Raw genomic sequence first — 23,130 nt, 5'->3', positions numbered from 1 at the left:
AAATATTATTTCTAATTCAAATGTCATGTCCACATGATTTATCGGTTGTTTGCAATTAAAACACTGCTGCTCGCATCCAGATTTGTAGTTTGTCAATTAAAATTTAACCGAACTGTCCACTCAGGTAAAAAAATCTACCTCAAATGGTTTTTTCGGCTGCCCGCGTTAAAGGAACTGCTGCTTATTTTGGGACTGATGTTGCTCCTGAAGGGATTCAAAATTTTTTGCTCACAAATTTCCCGAATGGTCCGCTCAGTTGTAAATGGTTGTGTTGGCCATCCATATTGAAGGAAATGCCTCTCACATTGGGAAGACTCCTCTTGCATTCATATCGAGTTGTTTCCCTACATTTCGTGGCATGACTTCTCCCTGAACTGAGGTCTCATAATTCAAAATGCCTTTATGGCGTAATCTCTGTAATGACCTATACGTATTGTATGTGAAAATTAAGCCAATGATCAGCATAATAAAACATTTGACCAGGCCAAGACATCAGTTCAGGGATGGGCCACAATGGTGCAAGGTATAATATCATTCTCGGCTCCGGGATTATTAATGATATCATTGCTGGGGCAGGACTTCTGGGCCAGATTTCTCAAAGGAAATAATTTTCTGGTCATATGGGTCGAAGTGGCATCACTTCTAGGGAGGAACTTGTGTGGCTTTGCCACCTGTCACATTATAAAAACCATGTCAACTTCTGAGTTTGAAGAAAGGTATCCCACTTTACTAGTTAGTGACTTTATTACTTTTGGTGGACTCCCAGCCACATAAACACACAAAAACCCGGTCTCTAAGGCAATTTATTTACAAAAGAAGTGTGTTAATCCCTCCGGTTTTCTACTATGCAAAGTGTATATATCACTTCAGTTTTATACTCTGCAAAAAACCCTCTTCTTTATTTCATATGAGGTAGTTTGCAAAACTTTTTGCCTTTCATTTAAAAACCTTTTTCATTAGACAGTCCTCAAGAAGGCATAGAGTGATTGAAGTATAGCTTACACAATTTTCAATGCATTCAGTACACCAAACAATCTTTTGAATGAGCAGAAAGCACCAAATACTTGTGAAAAAATGTGCAAGTGAAAAAAATTACCCCTCACGGGCGCACCACCAATGGGGTAACTGGTAGGTACTCACCAGAAAAGCCCACTATTCTCATCATCGGTGGTCATTTTGTCCCAAACGAAAAGTGTCCAAACAAAGAAAAGAATAAAGCAATAAACTGTGTAGGTGCAGTAGAGTGACAGATAGTCGCACTCCACGATTGTGACAGAAAGTGATTAAAATTGGCAGACACACTTTTATCACAATTACTTTATTATTCACTAAGTGTGATCTGTCAAATTAAAAATCGGCTGGTTGCTATCCATGCATACCAATACCACATGCCAACGTGTTTCTTTGCCACGAAATGTTAGCAAATTCTTCAGGGCCAGACACCGCGTCACAGCACCAGTGTTGAACACACCATTCTAATAGACCTCCATCAGCTTATGTCTCTCATACCAGCTTGTGAGGTAACACTGTAGTTGAACGAACTCCTCCAGTGACTCCTCCTTTTTGATTGACCCTTCAGTCATTGTGTCAATTGGCTGGGCCTTACGGAGCGCGGCGTCTCCTGTTTGTGGCTATTCATTAAGGTTTTGTCTGGGAACTGTGATCCCATAAACACTTGTAAAAGTAATCCCAAACTAAAATGAAAAAGCTGAGTTTCCAAAGTCGCAATAGGAAAGGGACATTTAAAATGGTCAATAATATAACACACAGAAAGAGATATTTTTCCCTGTGTTACAAACAAATTGAATATGCAAGTGCACATTATCATAATAATTCAGCAGGTAGATCATCTGCTTTATGTGCAATGTGTCTTAATCCACAAGGGTAGCAGACATCCGGGAAGTGACCGACTGGCATAGATTTCCAGAAACGCAGAGAATTTTCGAAATCCCCATAAACTCCTATTGTAGTGCATTTGAAGAAAATTACTGCACCACTGCCTTGTTTTAACATTATGATTTACCACCTGTAAGTAAATCAGGCCCTACTGTAGCAAAAGCTTTTTCTCAGCCAGTGTCCTGGTCCTATACAATATTGCCAATGAAGACCTTTTAATGTATTTTGTTTTTTTTAGGAGCTATAAATTATTTAAAATTAATATAAATGTGTGCTTAACAACCATACACAAGGTTATTCACAATCACCACCTTCCGTTCCTCTTGTAGATAAATGTTGTGCCTTTGGAAATTGAAGAAGAGGAGACGGATGTAGTGTACCATCATCACTACGAGCCTTATCCTGTCCACTATCAGTTTCTGCCACAGTGGCAACCACACCAGCCACACCAAGTGCCAGCAGTGCGCCATCTAAACATGGACCCTCATCCTCCATCACCCGCAAGAAATGCAGTACAGTGAGTAGACTCTTTTGGTCGAACTTATTCTACTACCTTGACTTTCAAAGTTTTAACATAGATGTCATATTGGTAAACATTCTCTCCCATAGGAATATTTACTTTTTACGTCATTAGGTGCAATTTTCTAGCAGAATCACCATAACAAGCAATTGTGTTCACTAATGGAGTAGCTGCTAAACAGCACTTCATTTGTGCTTGTTCATTCATTCAGATAAATCTTTCCTGGTGACATAATTTAAACATACTAACTTGATTCGATTTAAGATCTTTATTCGGATTAAAATCAAATCATAGAAGTGCAAAAAACAGTTCACAAGACACAGAAGAAGGTCCCTTGTCATGTGAGTGTTACGTCTGACATAGGGAGTGTAAAATATAACACAGTGCATTGAGAATATTTTAAAACTCTTAGGCAAAAGATGACAATCTATAATACAAGTTGCAAGAGGCAGACTGTAAGCTAGGGTAGCAAACTGCAAACAGTAAAAATAAATAAAAACAGAATATTATACAGATCCTAATATATTCCAATGCTCTTCAGCCATAACAAAACGACTGCACAGACTAGCATATGTAAAACATGGAGCCAGCCAATTCATTGTAGAGTGCAAATGCAGTTCAGTGTGTTTGGATCAGGGCTGTAGAGGATCACAAAGTACCTGCACAGCTTAGTGCATTGATGTAGGGCTGATTATAACCTGACAGGAGGTAGAAGGTGTCACATTGAGGTGAACCCTAGTTTGCCACTAGGTCTATAAAAACAAAAGCCTCTCTCTAGGGCCCATTATGGTAATATAGAAGACATTTGCAAACCCCCTGAACATCTCTCTCAGGCCATCACTGCGGCACTATGAGCCTAGAGTCCCACTATATCATGCTGGTGCCTTCTTGGGAATGGAACAATATGGCTAGTATACCAAGCTGTTGCCCCACAATGGGGCATTAAACCACCTGTGGAAGAAGATAAAGATTTGGCTATCAGGAAGTCGCATAAATAAATCAGAAGATGGGTTGATGCTGGTAATGAAGATGTTTTCTAAGGGATATGGCTTGCTATGTAAAGGAAGGCGCATTAAAACTAATAAAAAGGTCCCCTAGAGAACATAGGTATAAAAACATATTTATGATTCCTGATATCCTTATCTAAAAACAAAGTTTTTAAAGGGAGTTTCCTGAATCTAGTATAAAAATAACAGAAAAGGATAAAATGCATTGTTGTTTGGGTGGATCTTCCATCACACGAAAAGCATGAACTATACCCATTCTTAGTCCTGTCATGACAAATCAAGGTTGGGTGTTAGATGTATATGTTAAGTACCTCTGGAGGCCATCAGTTTGTTCCACAGCAAGGTATCTGACAACTGATGGTTTGATATTAGCATTGGCAAGCTTGGCATCAGACTTTTTTGTGTAATTAATGTTTTAATTTCCTATTACTATAGGATGTTATGGTATCAGGTTCACTCAATGATAGAGGTTGGGCTACCTGTCTGGAGAGCTATGGAATTCTCTGTGCGCTTAGACAATCCTTTATAATAGCTTCGGTGAACTTAGCCTCTACGTTACTCCAAAGTGAATGCCCCTGAGGCTATAAAGAGATACCAACAATTCAGGGTGGGAACCTTACCAATTAATACCTTCGTTTCCAAATGGAGGGAAGGTTTTCCTCCCACCTGTCCTTTCTGCCCCATCCAAAAGGAGTCCTCTGGGCACATCTTGTTTATGTGCCCTGAGTATAAAGTCCCTAGACGGATCTGGTTGATACCGATCTGCATCCAGCTTAATTTCCATACTGGCTGGGAGGCATTGAGGATCCTTACAACTGATACTACCCAGTCTGTGGTTATTTCAGTGGCAACATTTTTACATTGGTTATGGAGAATCCGCTCTAGAAAAATACGCCCAAGTTGATTATTTTAGTCATCTGATGTATACACAATCTATCGATAAACTTTTTAAAGGGAAATATTTGTTTTTTTAAAAACCTTTTAAACTTTATATGTACTATAACAGCGAATGTATGATGAATTGTAGGTAATTGTATTTAAATTATATTTTTAACTATGTAGGACGGATAGCAGTTCGCCCCAAAACCCTGCTGATCTCTCTTCCTAAGTCGGAGTTGTAACTAAATTACTGTACAAGCCTGATTCTGTGCCCTATATTTTAATCATGTTTGTATTGTTTTTATTGCTGTCTTTTATGATCAATAATCGAAATAAAGACTTTTTGATTGATTGAATGCCACAGCTGAAGGGCCTAATCGCTAAGATATCTTTCAGATGGTGCTTGCCCAGTTCCATCCGTGCTATACAGCTGGTGTAGATTGTGGTGTGGCAAGCAGACGCCAAAGAAATATTTTCTCTTGAGTTGTAAAATGGTAATTTCTGTGAAGCCCCACAACCCACTGCCTAACAAAGCTGCATATACACATTTGGATCTATAAATTGAGACTATCTCTCGAATTGGTTTAAAGCATGACATAGTGGCAAACCTAAAAATGCCCTCGCAGGCACGTGTCATGTGTAGCTTGGTATTTTAGTTATGGTTGGTCCAGAAGCCATTAGAGCTGGAGAGAATACCCAGGTAAGAGAAGGAAGTGACCGTTTTGAATGGTGTGCCATTGATTTGGTGAGTATGTGATTTAGAAGCTCCCTTTCCGCAGCTCATCATGTTGGTTTTCCTCAAAATAATTTGGAGGTCCCTGCCCTCCATGAAGGCTACAATGCAGTCCATCAGCCTTTGCAGGTCATTGGTGGTGCCTGACAGGAGGACAGAATCATCAGCATAGAGGAGAACAGGGACTGCCCTTCCTTCAACTCCTGGAGAATCAGCAATAATTTCCTGGAAAAAGTCATCCATATCGGTCATGAATAGAAATATTAAGAAGGGTGCCAGTACGCACCCTTGCCTGACTCCCCTCCGAATACTAAATTGAGGCAAGCACTCCCCATAAAGTCCTTTACGCACACTAGCGGATGATAGTAATGCCAATTTCTGATGGATGATTTACTAAATCAGTCAGTCAGTCAGTCAGTCACAAAAGCTTTATTTGATGTGGGAAAATTATAAAAGCACAAAATAAAATTTTACATTTTGTGTGTTATACATGAAAAAAGTACATCAATGGATCAGCAATTACTGCATCATCTCATAAACTGCAGTTTAGAAATTATCTTGTTGTACCTGTCAATATGTAGTAATCACGCCACGCTGGTATGATGTAAACCAAGTAGGTTTATTCACAGGTTGGTTAACAGGTAGTAAAAGTCTTCATCAAGTAATCATAACAGGTATATAAGTCCTGTAGGTGGAAAATCACAACCCCACCAGGAGCAGCCTGCTAGCTGCTCAGCCCCTCTCAACAACTGTCACTTCTCATCCAGTCACCCAGGCATTTTACATATAGCCCACACACCAACATTCTACCCAGAACACACACACACACAGGCTGAGCAGCTAGGGAAAGAGTAACATAGAAGAAATACCATGACATGAGAATACTACATACTTCTTCCCTAATAAACAGAAGAATGAACAAATGCATAAAACTATAAACATGCAATAAACTATAAACATAAAAGTACATCATACGTAAATAGTCCATAAACCAAAAATGAAGGGAACATCATGAAGAGGAAATGAACTATTAAAAACAGAGTCAAAAGCCCAGACCCAGGGATGACGGGAACACTGCACCACATGATGGAAAGGAAACCAAGACAAGAAGGAAAGATGGATACTGAATACAATATAACCATCCCCCTCCTCAAATAGAGAAAATAAATGTAGATCAAAATGTAATGTGGAATAAAGGTACTGAAACCCAAAATCCTGCCCCCAACATAACCAAGGGACAACAATGTGAAGTCATGTGAACAAAGGGGCTAATACCCTGAGTCCTGCCCCCACCATTAACAAAGGACAGCCGTATGTTCTGTCTGTGAGGAGTATACAAGTTTTGTGGACAAGATAGACTAAAAACTGCCCCAAAATAAAACAAGAGACACCAATGTAAAATCATGTGTCCTCCCATGTAGGAAGACAAGTAATGTGGACAGAAGGGACTTAAACCCAACGTCCTACACCAAACTAAAACAAGAGGCACCAATGTAAAATCATGTGCCCTCCCATATAGGAAGACAAGTAATGTGGACAGAAGGGACTTAAACCCAACGTCCTGCCCCAAACTAAAACAAGGGTCAACAATGTGAAATAAAATGTATTGTGGTACTGGAACTCTTGTCCTTCACAAATTTGGTCGTGAACTTTGCCGGTCCTGGGACGTCCTTTGTCCTCTCCCGGTTCCAAATCTGGGACCTTTGTCCCCTTTATGGACTTTCTGTCCAGACGCTGTCCTGGGACTCTTGTCCCCGTTGTAGACTTTCTGTCCAAACACTGTCCTGGTACCTTTGTCCAGGTTGCAGACTTACTGTCCATCTTGGTACTGAGATGTTCCACTCCTTATTCCAGGATGACCTTTGTCTCCACTTGGATGACCCCTTGCCATTTGGAACGACCCTTGTCCCCACTTGGTTCTGGGACCACTGTCCAACCAGTTTCTGGAACCTTTGTTCTCTTCTTGAACTCTTGGCTCTGTCCCCTCCCGGTGCTAGTTGTGATACCTAGGTCCCCTTTCTGATTCTCAGACCTGGTTCAGGGCTCTTTGACCAGCTTCAAGTTGTAGGACCTTTGTCCCTGTTCTAGGTCCTAGCTTTACGTGCTTTGTAAATTCTGCATGGGAGACGCACCTTCTCGTGAGCTGGTGCCATACTCAAAGCGTGGACGAAATGTGGCATCCATACGCACAATTTCACTGGCTACAGACTTTATTATTTTCAAGTATTTGGCTCACATTTACTCATACTGCCTCAGTTTTGTTTTGATATCCTAATATGGATCCGTATTGTGACCATCCATTTGTACATTCCATGAAAATAAACCACACATGAAATACTTCAAAGTCCACAAGATGGCACTCTCGTCAAAAGTTTCACAGAGTAACTAATTTAAATACACTTACGAGTGCACAGTACTGCTGTGTTGAAAATAAAATGCTCGCTTATCAACACTTTCGGCATGAACCCTGGAGCGCAGCACATTCTTGCCTAAGCAAGCTGATCCTTAATATCTAGGAACGTGCGCTGTCCCAAATGACACACCCATGAGGAAATGCTTTGAAGCAAAAACACAATATTCGTAATACGCAGGCCTAATTCAGTCTATTTCATTACGTTGTGTCCCCGTAGCTTCGTTGTCATGGGAACAAAAATACATGGTGAAGACAAAATGGGCGCTCTACGTTGCGCAATGGCGTTTTACATTGCGCGAAATTCCGGGATGATGCACAAAGCTTGACAAGAAGGAAAGATTACCTCACAACTATGCATGCTGCTCCTCCGCTGGGACCAATGGAGATTCCAGTACATCACCATTTTGAAATATGCCACGGAGAAGAGCGGGTCAGCACGAAGGCAGTCAAACGGTATTCAAAGCCAAATGGAAATTTCACAGTGCAACAGACTCACGGTAGAAGAACTTGAATATTGTTTCTTCTCTTCCGTTCTCCGTTTGCCTGTAATTCACTAGTTTTTGGCAACATTTCTGTCAGTTTTCCATGTGATTCACTCATTTATGGCAGCAGCTGTGGCTTGAACGTTAAAAGTACTTCGCTTTAATCTGTGCCGTTTGTCAGGTCTAATGCTCCATTTGTAACATTACTGGCAGAAAAGGAAAATTCATTGCACCGATTTCTTAAGGTTACTGTTTTCTTTTCATTCTTAAGTGCCAAGTGAACACAACACAGCACGCTTGGGCAGGGGCTGTCTGGTCTGATGGACACTGGTGGGGCTTCTTGGCGTGCTGTTTATGTTCCTTTTGTGGCTCCTTAGTTTGTGGCTCCTTCAGTTTCTGTTCTGAATTTTGTGGCTAAAACTTGTTGTGTCTTGTTGCTGTTATCTGCGCCAGTCATTTTCTCTCTGTTGTACCTTTTTCACAACCTGTTGTGGGAGACATCTTCAGGTTTCTTCATGCTTCTTTTACCACTTTTAGTCCGTGGGAAGGTCTCCAACTCGTCGCCAAAATAATGTAGTAATCACGCCACGCTGGTATGATGTAAACCAAGTAGGTTTATTCAAAGGTTGGTTAACAGGTAGTAAAAGTCTTCATCAAGTAATCATAACAGGTATATAAGTCCCGTAGGTGGTAAATCACTAAGTATGGGCTAATTTTGTGAATCTCGCGTTCACGAATTTTGCAGATTTGCGAACTCGCAATCCGCAAAATCCGCGAATTCCTGCGAATTTGCGGATTTCTTTTTTTTATGTTCGCACGGGTTTCTGCAAGTTCGCGAGGGTTTTGGACAATTTGGCAAATTGCGAAATTGTACAAAACGCGTGCGAACTTTCAGAAACCCGTGCGAACACAATGTGCCCAGTAGGGTATGTGCCTCTTGTGTGAATAAAAGGTCAGAGAAAGATCAGTTCAGCAGATGAAGAGAAAGAAGCTCCTGGTCACAGGAACAGCACGGGTATTGCGCTCGTGAAAGTCAAGGATGCAAAGCCTATCCAGCATCACAGCTGATTTTCCACGGTAGATTTGGGAAGAAGGCACACCTGTCCAGCCTCGACGACTCTCACGATTGTTTTTGGGCTAATGAATGAGTCACTGAATTTGAGCATCAACTAGTTCGAGCGACCATGTGTGTGTTACTATGCAATCGCCCTGAAGGGCGCAGGGGTCCCTTGAGTGAGCTGCAGACCTGTGCCCAGCCATGCAACTATTTTACAATGGCGCCAGCAAGCTGCCAGCGCCGTTGTAAAATAGTTACAAAGTTAGCTTGCACAGGAAGCACTTAGATAAAATAAAGCCGCACCTGCTTCGTTTTATCTAGTGGTTCCTGTGCAAGCTAACTTTGTAACTATTTTACAACGGCGCTGGCAGCTTGCTGGCGCCATTGTAAAATAGTTGCATGAGTGGGGGTTCAACTTTTGAACCCGTTACGTTCGCGGATTTTTTTTTGCGGATTTTGCGGGAAATCCGCAAAATTCGCGGATTGCGGATTTCCCAAAAATCCGCAAAATCCGCAAGCGTAACGGATTTCCCGCTCACACCTATAAATCACAACCCCACCAGGAGCAGCCTGCTAGCTGCTCAGCCCCTCTCACCAACTGTCACTCTTTATCCAGTTACCCAGGCATTCTACACATAGCCCACACACCAACATTCTACCCAGAACACACACACAGGCTGAGCAGCTAGGGAAAGAGTAACATAAAAGAAATACCATGACATGAGAATACTACACAATGCCTCTTACCTTAGTGCTCATAAGAACGTAACAAATTTAAAGGGATTCAGATGCATATAAAAACCAGATGCTGTTAAAGAATGAACAACTAATTGATCAAGGTCTACAGGGGTGCAATAAAATTAAGGTTTAAGATTTTTATATTAAGGAAGAGGGAAATTGTATAAAAGTGCATTAGTACAAGATGTGATCATGAAAATTTGATATGTGATATAAAAAGTAAAATCGATGAAACAAAAGTTTCCTTGATACTCAATGAAGAGCACTTAACCATAACACCTAAGTATAGAAAGTCCCCGTCTTATAAAATTATCAACAGCATAACAGAGTTAGGGGGAGTTAAGGTAATGTAGAAATCTAAAACCTTCTCGATGTGAGCAAGGGCAATGTAATCTGAAGAGAGGGAGGAAAAACTTTATTCTTAGGGTTCTATAAAGTGCACAGAAAAGTAAAAAGTGCAACGTGGATTGATTCAAAGTAGTATCACAAAGGCATAATGGAAGGATTTCCATCTATCCACCTTGAGTTGAAAAAGCCACCAGAAAATGTATGATGCCCAAGCAAAACTTGGTCAAATATAATCTGTACTGTGAGTTTTGGATAAAGGATAAGTAAAATTGTGTCTTTTGGCTAGAAGAAAGTATCATTAAAAGTACCCAGGGAATATTGCTGAGTGGGTGGGCTCTGGTGTTTAGACAACACACTTTCTGTGTATGCTACCTTATTTTGATCTTTAGCTAATGGCGGGATAGGGCTGGTTGTCAAAAAACTCAATGAGGTTCAGCTCACCAAAAGTGCATTTAACATATTTGAGCCAGGGGATTTTTTGAGCATTACACAGAGTCAGGCAGTCCAAAAGGATGGATTTCGAAAATTCTAATTTGGATGTCGTCCATATTTTAACCCACAATAGCAGGTGGGGAATAATATTCTATACATTTTAAACCCACTTCAGCATGACAGAAAGAGGTTGGGGTGCATTTGGGAGCCATAAGGAGCCATCCAAAAAAAACTGTTCGCGACGAACGGTGGTTTGGAATAATTGTAGCCCCAGCCTCCAGCCCCATAAGTAGCAATTTAGAGACATTTGTTTTGTACAGGGTTATCATGTCCCTGAAAGGCTTCTGGCCCAATTTGGCTGTAAAACCGAAGAGTGCTTAGACTGCACTATTTGTTTTCTCTACCCTTAATGTCAGAAGAGGGTCCCACGTTAATTGAGTGTTAAAAAGGATCACCAAGTAACAATAGCTTTGTACTTTCTCAGCAAGATTTCCTTGCATATAAAAGGTTTTCGATCTAGTTGTTTAGAGGCCGCAGACCAATATATAGGATTTCTGGTAGTTTACTCTCATGTCCAAAGATGACATAAACTCAAAAAAGGCATCGAGAGCTTTTGGCACACTGTTGGCAGTCCTTGCTAGAAGGACAGCATTGTCTGCATAAAGAAGTTTGGGAATAAAATTGTTGCCCATTCTCAGGTAATCTAGTTGTTTTGCAGCTAGTATGCCTCCAGTCCACTTGTAAAGCCAAGAAACAGGAAAGGGGCCAAGATGTATCCCTGGCAGACTCTCTCAGTTGAAGCTATTGAGTGTGTGCTGTCACCATCGGGGCCATAACGTATTCTGACAATGGTATTGTAGTGTAGTCTCCAGAGGAGAATAACCAGGAGTTCCTCCAAAACCATATCCCCCATCATGTTCCATAATTTGTCACAATTAACAATGTCAAAAGCACTCGACAATTCAATGAAGGGCAGATGTAATGAGCAATTCATGGACTTGGTGTACCTACTAAACTTTAACGTGAGATTGAGGCACTGCTCAACCGTCCCCATTTCATGCTTGCTAAGCCAAGATGGCCGCCTGGTAGGAGCTCCTCGAAGGAGCTCCCCGTGCTTGGGATCCCTTAAGCGGGTATATCCCTGTTAGCAGCAGCCATCGACCTCCCCAGGAACAGGAGTCTTGTGCTGGACACCGCAGTGACCCGCCAGCATCACAACGGAGAAGTCCGTGAAGGAACGTGCTAGCGGAACAACAACAAGGCGGAGTGAGGCTCGGGTCGGTTGTAAAAGACACCCGATTTCCTCCACAGCCGGGGACAGAACAGAACGCACACCGGAGTGTCCCCTCCCTCCTCCGAACGAAAGGCAGTCGCGGAGATCGGGAGCCAGGGAGACACCTCAGCGGACACCCCAGGACCGAAGGGGGCTGAGGCAACAACAACAACATCGGAACATCCGCCGTTCTGCTGCTGAGGACGCCGTTCGCTGCACCTGCACCGGCATCGACAGGAGATTACCGAGAGCAGCGAGGAGCTAGACGACAACGGAGCCCCCCCACCCCTTTGCACCACCGCCGCAGCAGAGGATTCAGAGCGGGGCAGAGGGCACCAGGAACAAAGCGGAGCATCGGACCCCTCGGCACAGCCGGGAACAGAACAGAACGCACACCGGAGTGTCCCCTCCCACCCCCGAACAGAAGCGGAGATCGGGAGCCAGGGAGACACCTCAGCGAACTCCCCAGGACCGAAGGGGGCTGAGGCAATAACATCAACTTCGGAACAGGACGACAACGGAGCCCCCCCACCCCCTTGCACCACCGCCACAGCAGAGGAATGAGAGCGGGGCAGCGGACACCAGGGCGAAAGCGGGAGAAGCACCGGACACGGTCGGTGGTCGGTCCCGACGGCAGCAAAGGCAGCACCGGGTCACGGCGAACCACCCCCCCCCCCCTCCCCCGCACACCGCAGCAGAGGAGCACGAGCGGTCTGGAGAGCCGGAAGGGACGTTGGTCACAGGTGCTGGCTCACACGGCAGGGGTCACAAGATCTCGAAGCGGAGCCGTGAGAGCTAACACAGCTCACAATCAAAAAGAGCAAGTTAGGATCGGTTGGGGCGGCGGAACACCGAAGTCTGCCCCCGTGACATCGGTATACTGCTGGAATGCATTTTTATAACCAGTCACATACACCCACGAAGGGGAAGGAAGCCAACCATGGATTTTTGTAATGCTTCTGTACAACGCTGCTGGCAAGATTGACTGAATTACAAAACTCAGGTATTTACTTTTCCCACCCACCGGCTCTCTTTTTTGAAAAGCCTAACTCACTGAAAAACTCTATTCCTTTGTACAAAATGGCTGGGGCCATAAAACGGTAGCAATAAATCCCCCCATACCTTCTGTCTTCCACGTGCCCCTTCAACTCAACTCCCCCACACAGAGATAAGATTCCCAGCCAGACTTGAGCTCTGGTTGCTTGAACAGGAAGTGGAATCTCTTCCCCGGTGCTCAGAGCAATAGCAGCAAAAAGAGGACTATTCTCTCTTTCTCCCAGCCTGCTTAGCAACAAACAAAGGACTACTTGCCTGATCTGAACTACTTGGCGGCCATCTTAGTCTAGTCTCTAGTTTCTATGGGATTATAGTATTTTAGACTAGTAGAATAGAATGCCGGCCTATGCCTATATTATTATGCTCTCACTATAGTTTTATTATTTGTTTAGACCTGATTACTACCTCAAATATGAAAGAATGCCTACCTATTACTATATTTGTGCAATATTGCTCTCTTAGCCTTTTCTGAATGTATGTACTACACAGACTGCTACCTCATATAGGAAAGAGTGTTTGCCATCACTGCATTAGTACGCTCTAGCTCTACTCTAAACATTTGTATTGCTCAGATTACTACCTTATATAGGCCAGAGTGTTTACACGTCTTTGTAGTACTACACCTATATCGGTATTTTGAACACCTGTATGCACAGACTACTACCTCGTATATTAGGAGTCCTCACTAGTGCCACTTTCACTTGTATTCTGAACATTTGTAAATGCACAGATTTCTACCTCACAATATTTGAACTGACAATCAGTGTCACCCTCAATTTTTGAATTTTGAGTCTTGTAAATTGTGTATCTGGATCCTTCCTCCATATTCTATCAATATTATCAACTATAGTATAGTGCACTCACCCATTGCACCCTACCCTTATATTTTATCAGTATTATGCTTATTCTTACACCTTGTACCTTACTAGTTACCGTATGTATTTGCCCCACTGCTCACTCTCATTCCCTGGAAAGGCTGGCTGATTACTAGTGTCACTTTGTTTTATAACATCTTGCTTGCTGTAACTTATCATTGTGTTTCCTACTGTAAGCACCCGTTTTTCTGCAAACTTGTCTTTATGCACATTGGTACCACTATAGTCCACTACTGCAACTTCCTATACCCACCTAATCCTGCAACGCAACATGGACCCCATCGGCAAACATACATACAAAATCATATACCCACCATCACTCACCCAAAAAGCCGCCAAACGCTTTAAACACAACTTCCTTAGGTCACACTCGGAAAAGCCCTTCGCTGACACCTACTTCTCACGGTTAATGGATCCCTGAACACCGATATCATTTTCCACACCACACGCAGAGCTCAATGGAGAAAAGCGTTCTTCTCCCTACTCACCGTCTCCTCGACTAGAAAATCCGCACACAGCCAAACTCTCTCCATCTCCCCATCCCGGGTCTTTCCAGGCAGAGCCACCATCACTATTTACAACACCGGGATTGTCCTATTACAGTCCACAGACAAGAACCTGGAACTGCTAGACAACATGTTCCCCACCTTCAAAGAACACCTCTCCAAGTCACGGACAAACACGCATATCTCCCCCAATCCCACCAACCATGACCTCTCAGCCGCATACTTTTCAATCAGGGACACACCTACCACCCCTGACCTCCCATCCCCTACCCACAACCTCACTATCCCAACTCAGCACCCCATCACAGACATAGATCGCTCCCCCTCATACGCCGCCCGCTCCCCCGCCCCCTCCACCAACGTGCGGACCTCCACACATACCCTCAACACACCTATCACACCTACAGCGGGCATTAACACCCCGCTCGGCGCTGACAGCACAATCCCCACACTTAACACTCCCAACTTAGTCCAGCACCAGGACAACACGCATTCTGACAATTCCCACCTGTTATCCCCCCCATTCTCAGTCCTCACTACCCACCAATCAACTGCGCAGAACGTACTCCCTCTCCTAATTTAACGCCCCCTCCCCTTAACAGGATCATCTCCACTCCCACTCCCCCTCCTACTCTCAGCCCCTACTATCCTCCTTCCAACACAGCTACCAGTCTCCCAGCCTACACGTTGTCCCCCACGCCTACCGCCAATGCCCCCACCCATAACATCAATTTCCTCCCTACCCCATCCACTCCCCATCAGTCCAGAACCTCTCACCTCCCTAATCCCATCCCACGCTCCAACACAACGCAGACCTGCCCGAACACCAGCCCTCCCCCCCGCCTGCACACGAATTCCCTGGCCAGCCAATCACCCCTGACTGCCACCCCCACCCCCACCACCTACCCTACGATGGAACACATCATGGCCACCCTCACTCAGATCAAAGAAGACATTCAGGTCATCAAAGAACGACTCTCCACACGCCCTATACACCACCCAGCCACCTCCACCCCCCTTCCCAACCTGCCTCCTACCCCGCCGGCGGTCCCCCACCCTCACCACGCCCCACACCAGGCTTCAAACCTTGCTCATAGGCGCAGCAATTCCCGTAGTCCCCAGCATCGCCCCTGCAACGCCTCACACAGCCACACCAACGCCTCCCCGCCAAATGTGTCCCCCACCTCTCAGACTAACTCTCGCACTCAGCTATGCCCCAAGCTGACATCAATCCCAGCTCTTAATCGCAACAACCGCCCTCGCCGCACCCACAACTCTTCTTCTGACCTCGACACACTCACCCTTCTCCGCTCCTATGATCCAGCCCCCCAAACTCACACATGCACCCCACACCGCAACATTCCCACGATACACCCAAATCCCCTTAGACCACCCACATTAAACAGCAGAGCCTCCATCCCCAATAACCTTAGAAAAGTCCCTCTCTCGCTAGAACAATCTAACACCCTCTACACACCCCGTCTCAAATGCGCGCTTCTCAATTGCAGATCGGCGACGAAACACTCAGCAGCCATTGCTGAACTCCTCTTATCGCAGGACCTTGACCTAATCATCTTGACTGAAACGTGGCTAACTGAATCCTCGACACCCATAATGGACATTCTGGTTCCTCCCAACTTCCACATTATCAGGCTCGACAGAACAGGCCAAATAGGTGGCGGAATCGCATGCATATACAAGAACAACCTCTCTGTTCAGAAGGTCAATTCCACATCCCTGCCATCCCCAACATCCTGTGAATACATCTGCCTCAACATTATTAGTGAGGGCAAACCGATATGCACTCTGCACAGCATATACCACCCGCCCAGGGACAACCTCACCTTCTCCCAACAAATCATGGATATGATCTCAACCAATTCCGGTCGCCAGCTCACCCAAATATACCTTGGTGACTTCAACCTCCGCTGGAATGATAGCAGCGACGCAGTGGTAAACAGTCTTAAAAACTTCCTCGATGCCCTGAACCTCACCCAAATATGCAACAGTCCGACCCATGAGAAAGGCTCTACCATCGACCTGATCATCTCCAAGGAGCATTCTATCCAACTCGAATCCATCCAACCTTGTGACTGGTCAGATCATCACATTATCACATTCTTTATCAACGAAAAAGTCAAAGTCAACCCTGTGCAACTCTCCAAGCCCAAGGTCTGGAAAAGAAACTCGAAAAAGCTCAACCCTGGCTCTCTGCCCCCTAACAGCTGCAATCTCCTACTCCCTCCTGCAGGCGCCTCGGACGTCCAAACGCTGACTGACCACTATCTCAACACTATGACTTCGATAATCAATGAGGCTGCACCTATGCAACTAAAAAGAGTCGCCACTAAAATCTCCAAACCATGGTACGATGGGAGTCTCAACGAAGACAGAAGAGACATGCGAATGGCAGAACGGACCTGGAGATCAGCCCCCTCTGCAATGCACCTAAAAGAGTTGAGGAAGAAGAGAAACGCCTACTTCAGGAAAATAAAACGCTCAAAATCGGACTTCTTCCGCCTCCAACTCAACCAAGCAAAGAACCGCCCGAGAAAACTGTTTGAGCTAATCAAATCTCAATCCAAAGAGCTACCACAACCACTCAACACTGGGCGTGTGGTACCCTCATGTGAAGACTTCGCTGCTTTCTTTATCCAAAAAACCGACAAAATAAACAGCGATCTCCTCACTGACGCAAGCCTCTATTCCAAACCAAAATGCCCAGCACCCGTTGAACCAAAAAACAATGCGACATGGTCAACCTTTGACACATATTCGGAAGAAGAAATTGGCAAATTACTCAGCACCCTGAAACCATCCAATCACCTCACGGACCCCCTCCCTGCCTTCGCAGTAAAAGACTTTACCCCACTGATTCTCCCTCTCTGGACTAAAATCATCAACAGCTCTCTCCAACAAGGAAGCATACCTGACTCCCTCAAAGTTGGTCAGGTCACACCTCTACTAAAGAAACCAACAGCCGACCCCGCGGATCTCAACAACTACCGTCCCATCACCAATATCCCCACTCTCGCCAAACTGCTGGAAAAATGCGCACAACTACAATTGACTAAACACATTGAGCAATTCGATCTCCTCAACCCTCACCAGTCAGGTTTCCGAGCAGGACACAGCACAGAAACGGCTATGACTCACATAATTGACGACGCACTACAAATGCTAGACCAAAATGACACCTGCCTCCTCATCCTTCTTGATCTCTCCTCCGCATTCGACACCGTTAAACATGAGAATCTACTAGAACTACTAAACAAAAGAATGGGCTTATCTGAAACTGTCCTCAAATGGTTCACTTCCTTTCTCCGCAACAGGACGCAGAAATTCAAGAGCAACAACCTGATGTCCACGCCAGTACCTGTAACGCTAGGCGTCCCACAAGGATCTTCTCTATCCCCAACTTTGTTCAACCTAGTCATGGAACCTCTCACCACTTTGCTACAAGAATCCAATGTACACTTTCACATGTATGCCGATGACACCCAACTTTACCTCAAACTGCAATCACCCAATGACATCCTGCTCCTGAACTCAACGATCAGATGCACCCAATCCTGGCTTGTCGACAATCACCTCAAACTCAATGCCCTGAAAACAGAGTTCCTTCTGATCGCACCTCCAGCGAAGATATCCACCACTCAACATTGGCTTAAACTCCTAACCGCACTCAATGTCCAACCCACCATCGTGGAATCAGCAAAATCTTTAGGCATAACACTCGACACCAATCTCAACATGCAGCAACATGTCAGCAAAGCAACAAAGGGAGCGAACTTCCAGATCAATACTCTGAGGAAACTTAAACCCTACCTCCCAGCCAAAGACTTCCAAACAGCGGGGCAAGCACTAATCATCCCACGAATTGAATATGGCATCACCGCCCTCTGCGGACTCCCACTAACTACAACCGCACCACTAAAAGCATCTCTAAATGCTGCAGCGAGACTCATCACGGGGTCAAAAAAACACTCCCACATCACCCCTGACTTGAAATCCCTGAATTGGTTGCCGTTTGAAGCCAGAATACATCTGAAAATAGCCTGCATGACACACAAGGCGGTACACCTAAACTCACCCGGCTACCTTGCTCAGAAATTGACAATCTCTGGGGGAATCAGAAACACGAGAGGCGCAAACAATCTTCTGCTGAAACCTCGAAGATTCCGGAAGGAGAAAACATACAAGCGCTCTTTCTCAGGAATGGCGCCTAGGATTTGGAACTCACTCCCTCCCGAAACCAGGCTTATCTCTTCCACTGCAATCTTCAAAAAAGAAGTAAAAGCTATCCTCATGGCTAAATTCACCTGTACTACTATCTCGAACCCTATCAACACCCTGCGATGATCTGTATTACTTGCTTGACCCCTTACCTATTTGTACGAGCTGTCTTAACACCCACTTGATTGCTTTGCAGCCACCCAATTTTATGATCTGTATTGTATGATCTACTGATTTACTTATTTGACTTTGTTCCCTCATGTTCCCTTCTGTACTGTGTGAACTATCGACCTACCTATTTGACTTTGTTCCCTCATGTACCCGTCTATGTAAAGCGCTCTGATATCTGCAAAGATCTTGTTCGCGCTATATAAAACTCTGAAAATAAATAAATAAATAAAATAAATGACTAAAGCTGTATTGGGTATTCACGAGTGCATTGTTTTCACAAACTCACCCTTCCAACCGTGCTAAGAGCACCCATCTCAGGACCTTGGCTGTTGCAGTGAATAAAGACATCGCCCTGTAGTATACCAGGTAATTTCTGTCAGCTTTTTTTGAAGATTGAGTTCATGGTATCCTCTTCCCAGGATGTGGGAAATCGGCCGAAAACAATGACCCTAAAAATTTTAGTGAGATTTGGTACCCAAACAGCATGATCAATTTTAAAAAGATCAAGAGGGACTCCGTCCGGCCCAGGTGCTTTGCTACGTATACCCTGGTAGCTACGTCCACCTCCTTTACTGAGATGGAATGAATGTACTGGGGGGCCGTGTTCCATGTATTTAATCTAGTCGATGTCCCTTTTCTCTAAGTAAATCATCTTGTTGAAGATGTGTGAAAAATGTGAGGCCCATACTGTCCCTCCCCTGGGATCAAGAAGCCGATTTCAGATGATGAACTATTTGGAAACAATGGGCTATTGACAGCATCCCGACATCTCTCTGTGTCTCTCAAACAACAGGCAGCAAGTAAATCAGACCAAGCTTAATTTCTGAATGGCTTCTGTCATCTGTTATTCAGCGCCAGGACACCTTCGGGTAATCGTGCGCTTTACAAATACACCTGTTATGTTATGCGTCATGCAAATAAACAAAACGGGCTGCAGGGAAGGTGATGCGCCGGTTCCTTACAATCAGGGAAGGTGATGCATCGGTTCCTTGCTCCGAGGGAGGTGATGCGTTGGTTTCTTACTGCTGCGCAGGAGAGGTGATGCATTGGTTCCTTACCAAAGAGGAGGTGATGCGTCAGTTTCTCACAGCGTGTGGAGGTGATGCGTCGGTTTCTTACTACGTCCCGCAATGATGCAACAAATTTGGTGCCTCGATGCAATGTGACAATCCGGAATGATGCATGGATTCTTGCATCCACACAGCAGGCCTTGCATTGAAATCGGTGCGGTGATATCATACATCGGAAATCGGTGCACTCAATATGGTGTGTGGTGGTGTGCAGCGATTTCTCACGCTCCCAGCAGCAAACAGCCTCCAGAGGTCCAAAACAACAGCAGGCGCCTCTTAGCAGGTCAGAACTCCCAGCAAGGAAGTTCAGGGGAGCAGGTGGTGAAGTGTTTGTGTCCCTGAGACTTCAGGACAGGAGGCAAGCTCAATTCAAGCCCTTGGAGATCTTCTTCATTCAGGGGACAGAGCAAACAGCAAAGTCCTTTTCTCCTTTCCTTGGCAGCAAGTAGCCACTGCAGGCCAACCCCAGACAGCAAACACAACAGGGGCAATATTCCTCCTCAGCTTCTCCGGTTCTTCTGCTTGGCAAAGGTTCCTCTTCATTCCCAGATATGATCTAAAGTTCTCGGGTCTGGGATCCAGTATTCATACAAAAAATCCTTTGTTCTCTGGTGGCATAGAAGCCCTGTGCTCAGTCAAAACCAGTTTTGTCCTCTGTGGTGCAGCTTCCTGGTAGGACGAGGAGACAGCATTGTGGAAGGCAGACTAGGCCCATTCACGTGAAATTAAATCTCCTACCCCTACTCAAAATGCAGCCCAGGTCTATTCAGCCCAGCCCTGACTCATAGGACTCTCTGGAGCCACTGCTACTCCCCTGCCCTTGACACTGCAAACCCTGACAGTCAATCCACATCCCAGCGGATGCACACTGGATGGCTAAGCAAGAAAACACCTACTTTCTAAAAGTGGTATTTTCAAACACAGAATGTAAAAATCACCCTCACTAAAAGATGCATTTTAAGATTCTGAGTTCAGTCATACTAAACTTTATTTTCCTATCTGGTTCCCTGGTTTCCTCTCTGCCCACAGGGGTAACTTGGGCCTACCTTAGGGGTGACTAACATGTAAGAAAAGTGAAGGTTAGGGCCTGGCACATGGGTACACTTGCCAAGACGACATGGCAGTACTAGACTGCACATTTACAGGTTGCATATGTGGGTGGTATAATCAAGTGATGCGGGCCGACTATCACCATTTTATGTAAAGGCCCTGGACATCCATGGTGAACTGTACTAGGGACTGACTAGTAAATCCAATATGTCAATCATGGAATCACCTAAGCATAACAACAATTTAAAGGGAGAGCATATGCACTATAGAACTGAATAGCAGTGGCAAAGTGCCCAGAGGCCTAATACTAACAAAAACCACGTCAGAAACAGAGGGTCAAAAAGCAAAAAGTCTAGGAGTAAGCCTGCTGAAAAAGCCAGGTATTACAGCTCCTTTCTGGAATCAATGGCAGCTTTATAGTTTGTCTTTGCTGCAATAACTGTATCCTACTTTCGCAGGATGGCATGGGGAGGTATCTTTAGCTCTTTGTGGCTTCTTGTCCATGCATTATCAAACCATCGGAAGGAAACAGCAGTTGGGTTAGGGCATTTGGCTGTTAACTCAGATGATATAGCTAGGCACAGTATCTAAAGTCCTTTACTAAGGCAACAGGGGTACCCTCAACTGACAAACTTCTATTGATAAGATCAATATTTTCCCTCATAATTTTCTCTTTGAAGGCCTGTGGGTTGACCCACACCCCTTTTAACGTGAGACCTTTGTTCGAATTATGTTTGATAGGAAAAACAGGAAATTGCGAGCCCCCGGACCCACATTTTATGTTTAAGTGGGATACTAGAGGATTGTGATCACTAGCACAGTTCAGGGATACCCTGAAATCAATAATCAGACTGCTATAAATACTTCAAGTCAAGTCAAGTCAAAATATATGTTTATTATGACCATAGTCTTTAAACAATGCAATGAGAATAGCACAGAATGGAGTATGACTTATTATTTTTAAAACTTTGTCCATTTAAGAGGTTCGTACACACCATTATCAAAAGTACAAAAAATCAGTAAAATTTACAATTATCTTAAAACTTATTTTGTCTAATAAAACCTATTCACATTCTTATTACTCCGGACAATTACAATCTGCTAAAAACCCATACAGTACTACATGTTATTCTTTAGCTCTCAGCGCACTCAGAGACACCTTTAAAAATTTCCCGAGGGCAATTGCAATATCGATGTAGGGGATTTCTGTTAAGAGACTGGCTGCCTGTGATCTTGTTTTTACATCATATTTTATAAAGACTGGACGCAGCAGAAGTTTCCTAAAGTCTAGGAGTGTAAAACAGTCTAACAAGATATGCAACAGGTCTCCCTTTGTCCTCAAGTTACACCTGCAGTGACCTTCCTGATCTAACATTTTTGAATTAAGGTCTCTGCTTATTAGCCATGGGTTGATCCCAATTCTAATTCTCAGGATCTCTTGCCTGTATCCGCTATTGGGTAATCTGTCAAGGTAGGGGAACCAATTATCAAGGGACCACGCATTTAGCATATGTACCACTGATGTTTTCTTTCTTAAATAGCCTCTATCAAGCATTTTCGAGACTTCTTTACCTCTTTGCTTCAAATCACCTTTAGTACTAGTGATTTGCAATGAGCTCAGGTCCAAGTCGAACTCAAGTGTGTTACATATTCCCTTCAATTTATCCCTACTGGACTTCGCCCATTTTAGCTCGCTTTTCTGAATTTCTTTGCGACACCAGTATGCCACTTTTTTTGTTTCAGGGTCTTCTAATCTCTTCCAGAATCTGATCACAGCCATCTGGGTTAATATCGCCCAGGACTTTGTGCCTATTTCTGTTCTGATGGCTTGTATCATAGCAGATTGAGGAAGTGATAAGAGCCTTTTTATGCAATTTCCCTCTATGACGTCCCAGGATCCCTTACCGCTCAAATAAAGGATCTCTGCGCCATATAGAACTTGGGGGGGGGATCATTGCCTCAAAGGCTCTGAGCATTGGCCGGTGTGACATCTCCCCATATTCCCCATTGAACCTTTTAAGTCCGCATATGGAGGAGAGTGCCTTTGCTTTTTGCGTTTCCAGATGGGTGTTCCAATTTAGTGTCCTATCAAACCAAATACCCAAATATCGGTACTCATTTACTGTCTCTAATTTAAGGTCACCTATGTACCAACTAAATTTGCTTAACTTTTTCCCGAAACATAGGGTTTTTGTTTTATCCAAGTTGATAGTCATGAATTTTTCAGCACAGTAAGTATTAAAGGCATAAAGCTTCCTTTGGAGGCCTCTCTCGGTCTGATCTACTATCACCAGATCATCCGCATATAATAGGCACGGGATCTTGTTTCCATCCATTTTTGGACTGGCACTGCCCTCCACCTCCAGACAGGCCGGGAGATCTGACAAG

The 23,130-nt window shown here is 44.3% G+C and overlaps 1 protein-coding gene across 1 annotated transcript in view; it reads left to right on the top strand.

Moving 5' to 3' along the window:
• PRR29 (proline rich 29) overlaps positions 1-23,130 on the top strand; it is a 715,263-nt gene that overhangs the window by 600,353 nt on the left and 91,780 nt on the right. Inside the window, exon 4 of the mRNA XM_086923774.1 lies at positions 2,226-2,413. Within this exon, the coding sequence (XP_086779900.1) occupies positions 2,226-2,413 (188 nt within the window). The remainder of the gene's footprint in view (positions 1-2,225; positions 2,414-23,130) is intronic.

The sequence above is a fragment of the Lissotriton vulgaris genome, chromosome 5 (assembly GCF_964263255.1).
Source record: "Lissotriton vulgaris chromosome 5, aLisVul1.2, whole genome shotgun sequence".
NCBI classification, from domain to species: Eukaryota; Metazoa; Chordata; class Amphibia; order Caudata; family Salamandridae; genus Lissotriton; species Lissotriton vulgaris.
The sequence above is the reverse complement of the archived record's forward strand: the minus strand, read 5'-3'. Positions and strand labels throughout refer to the sequence as shown.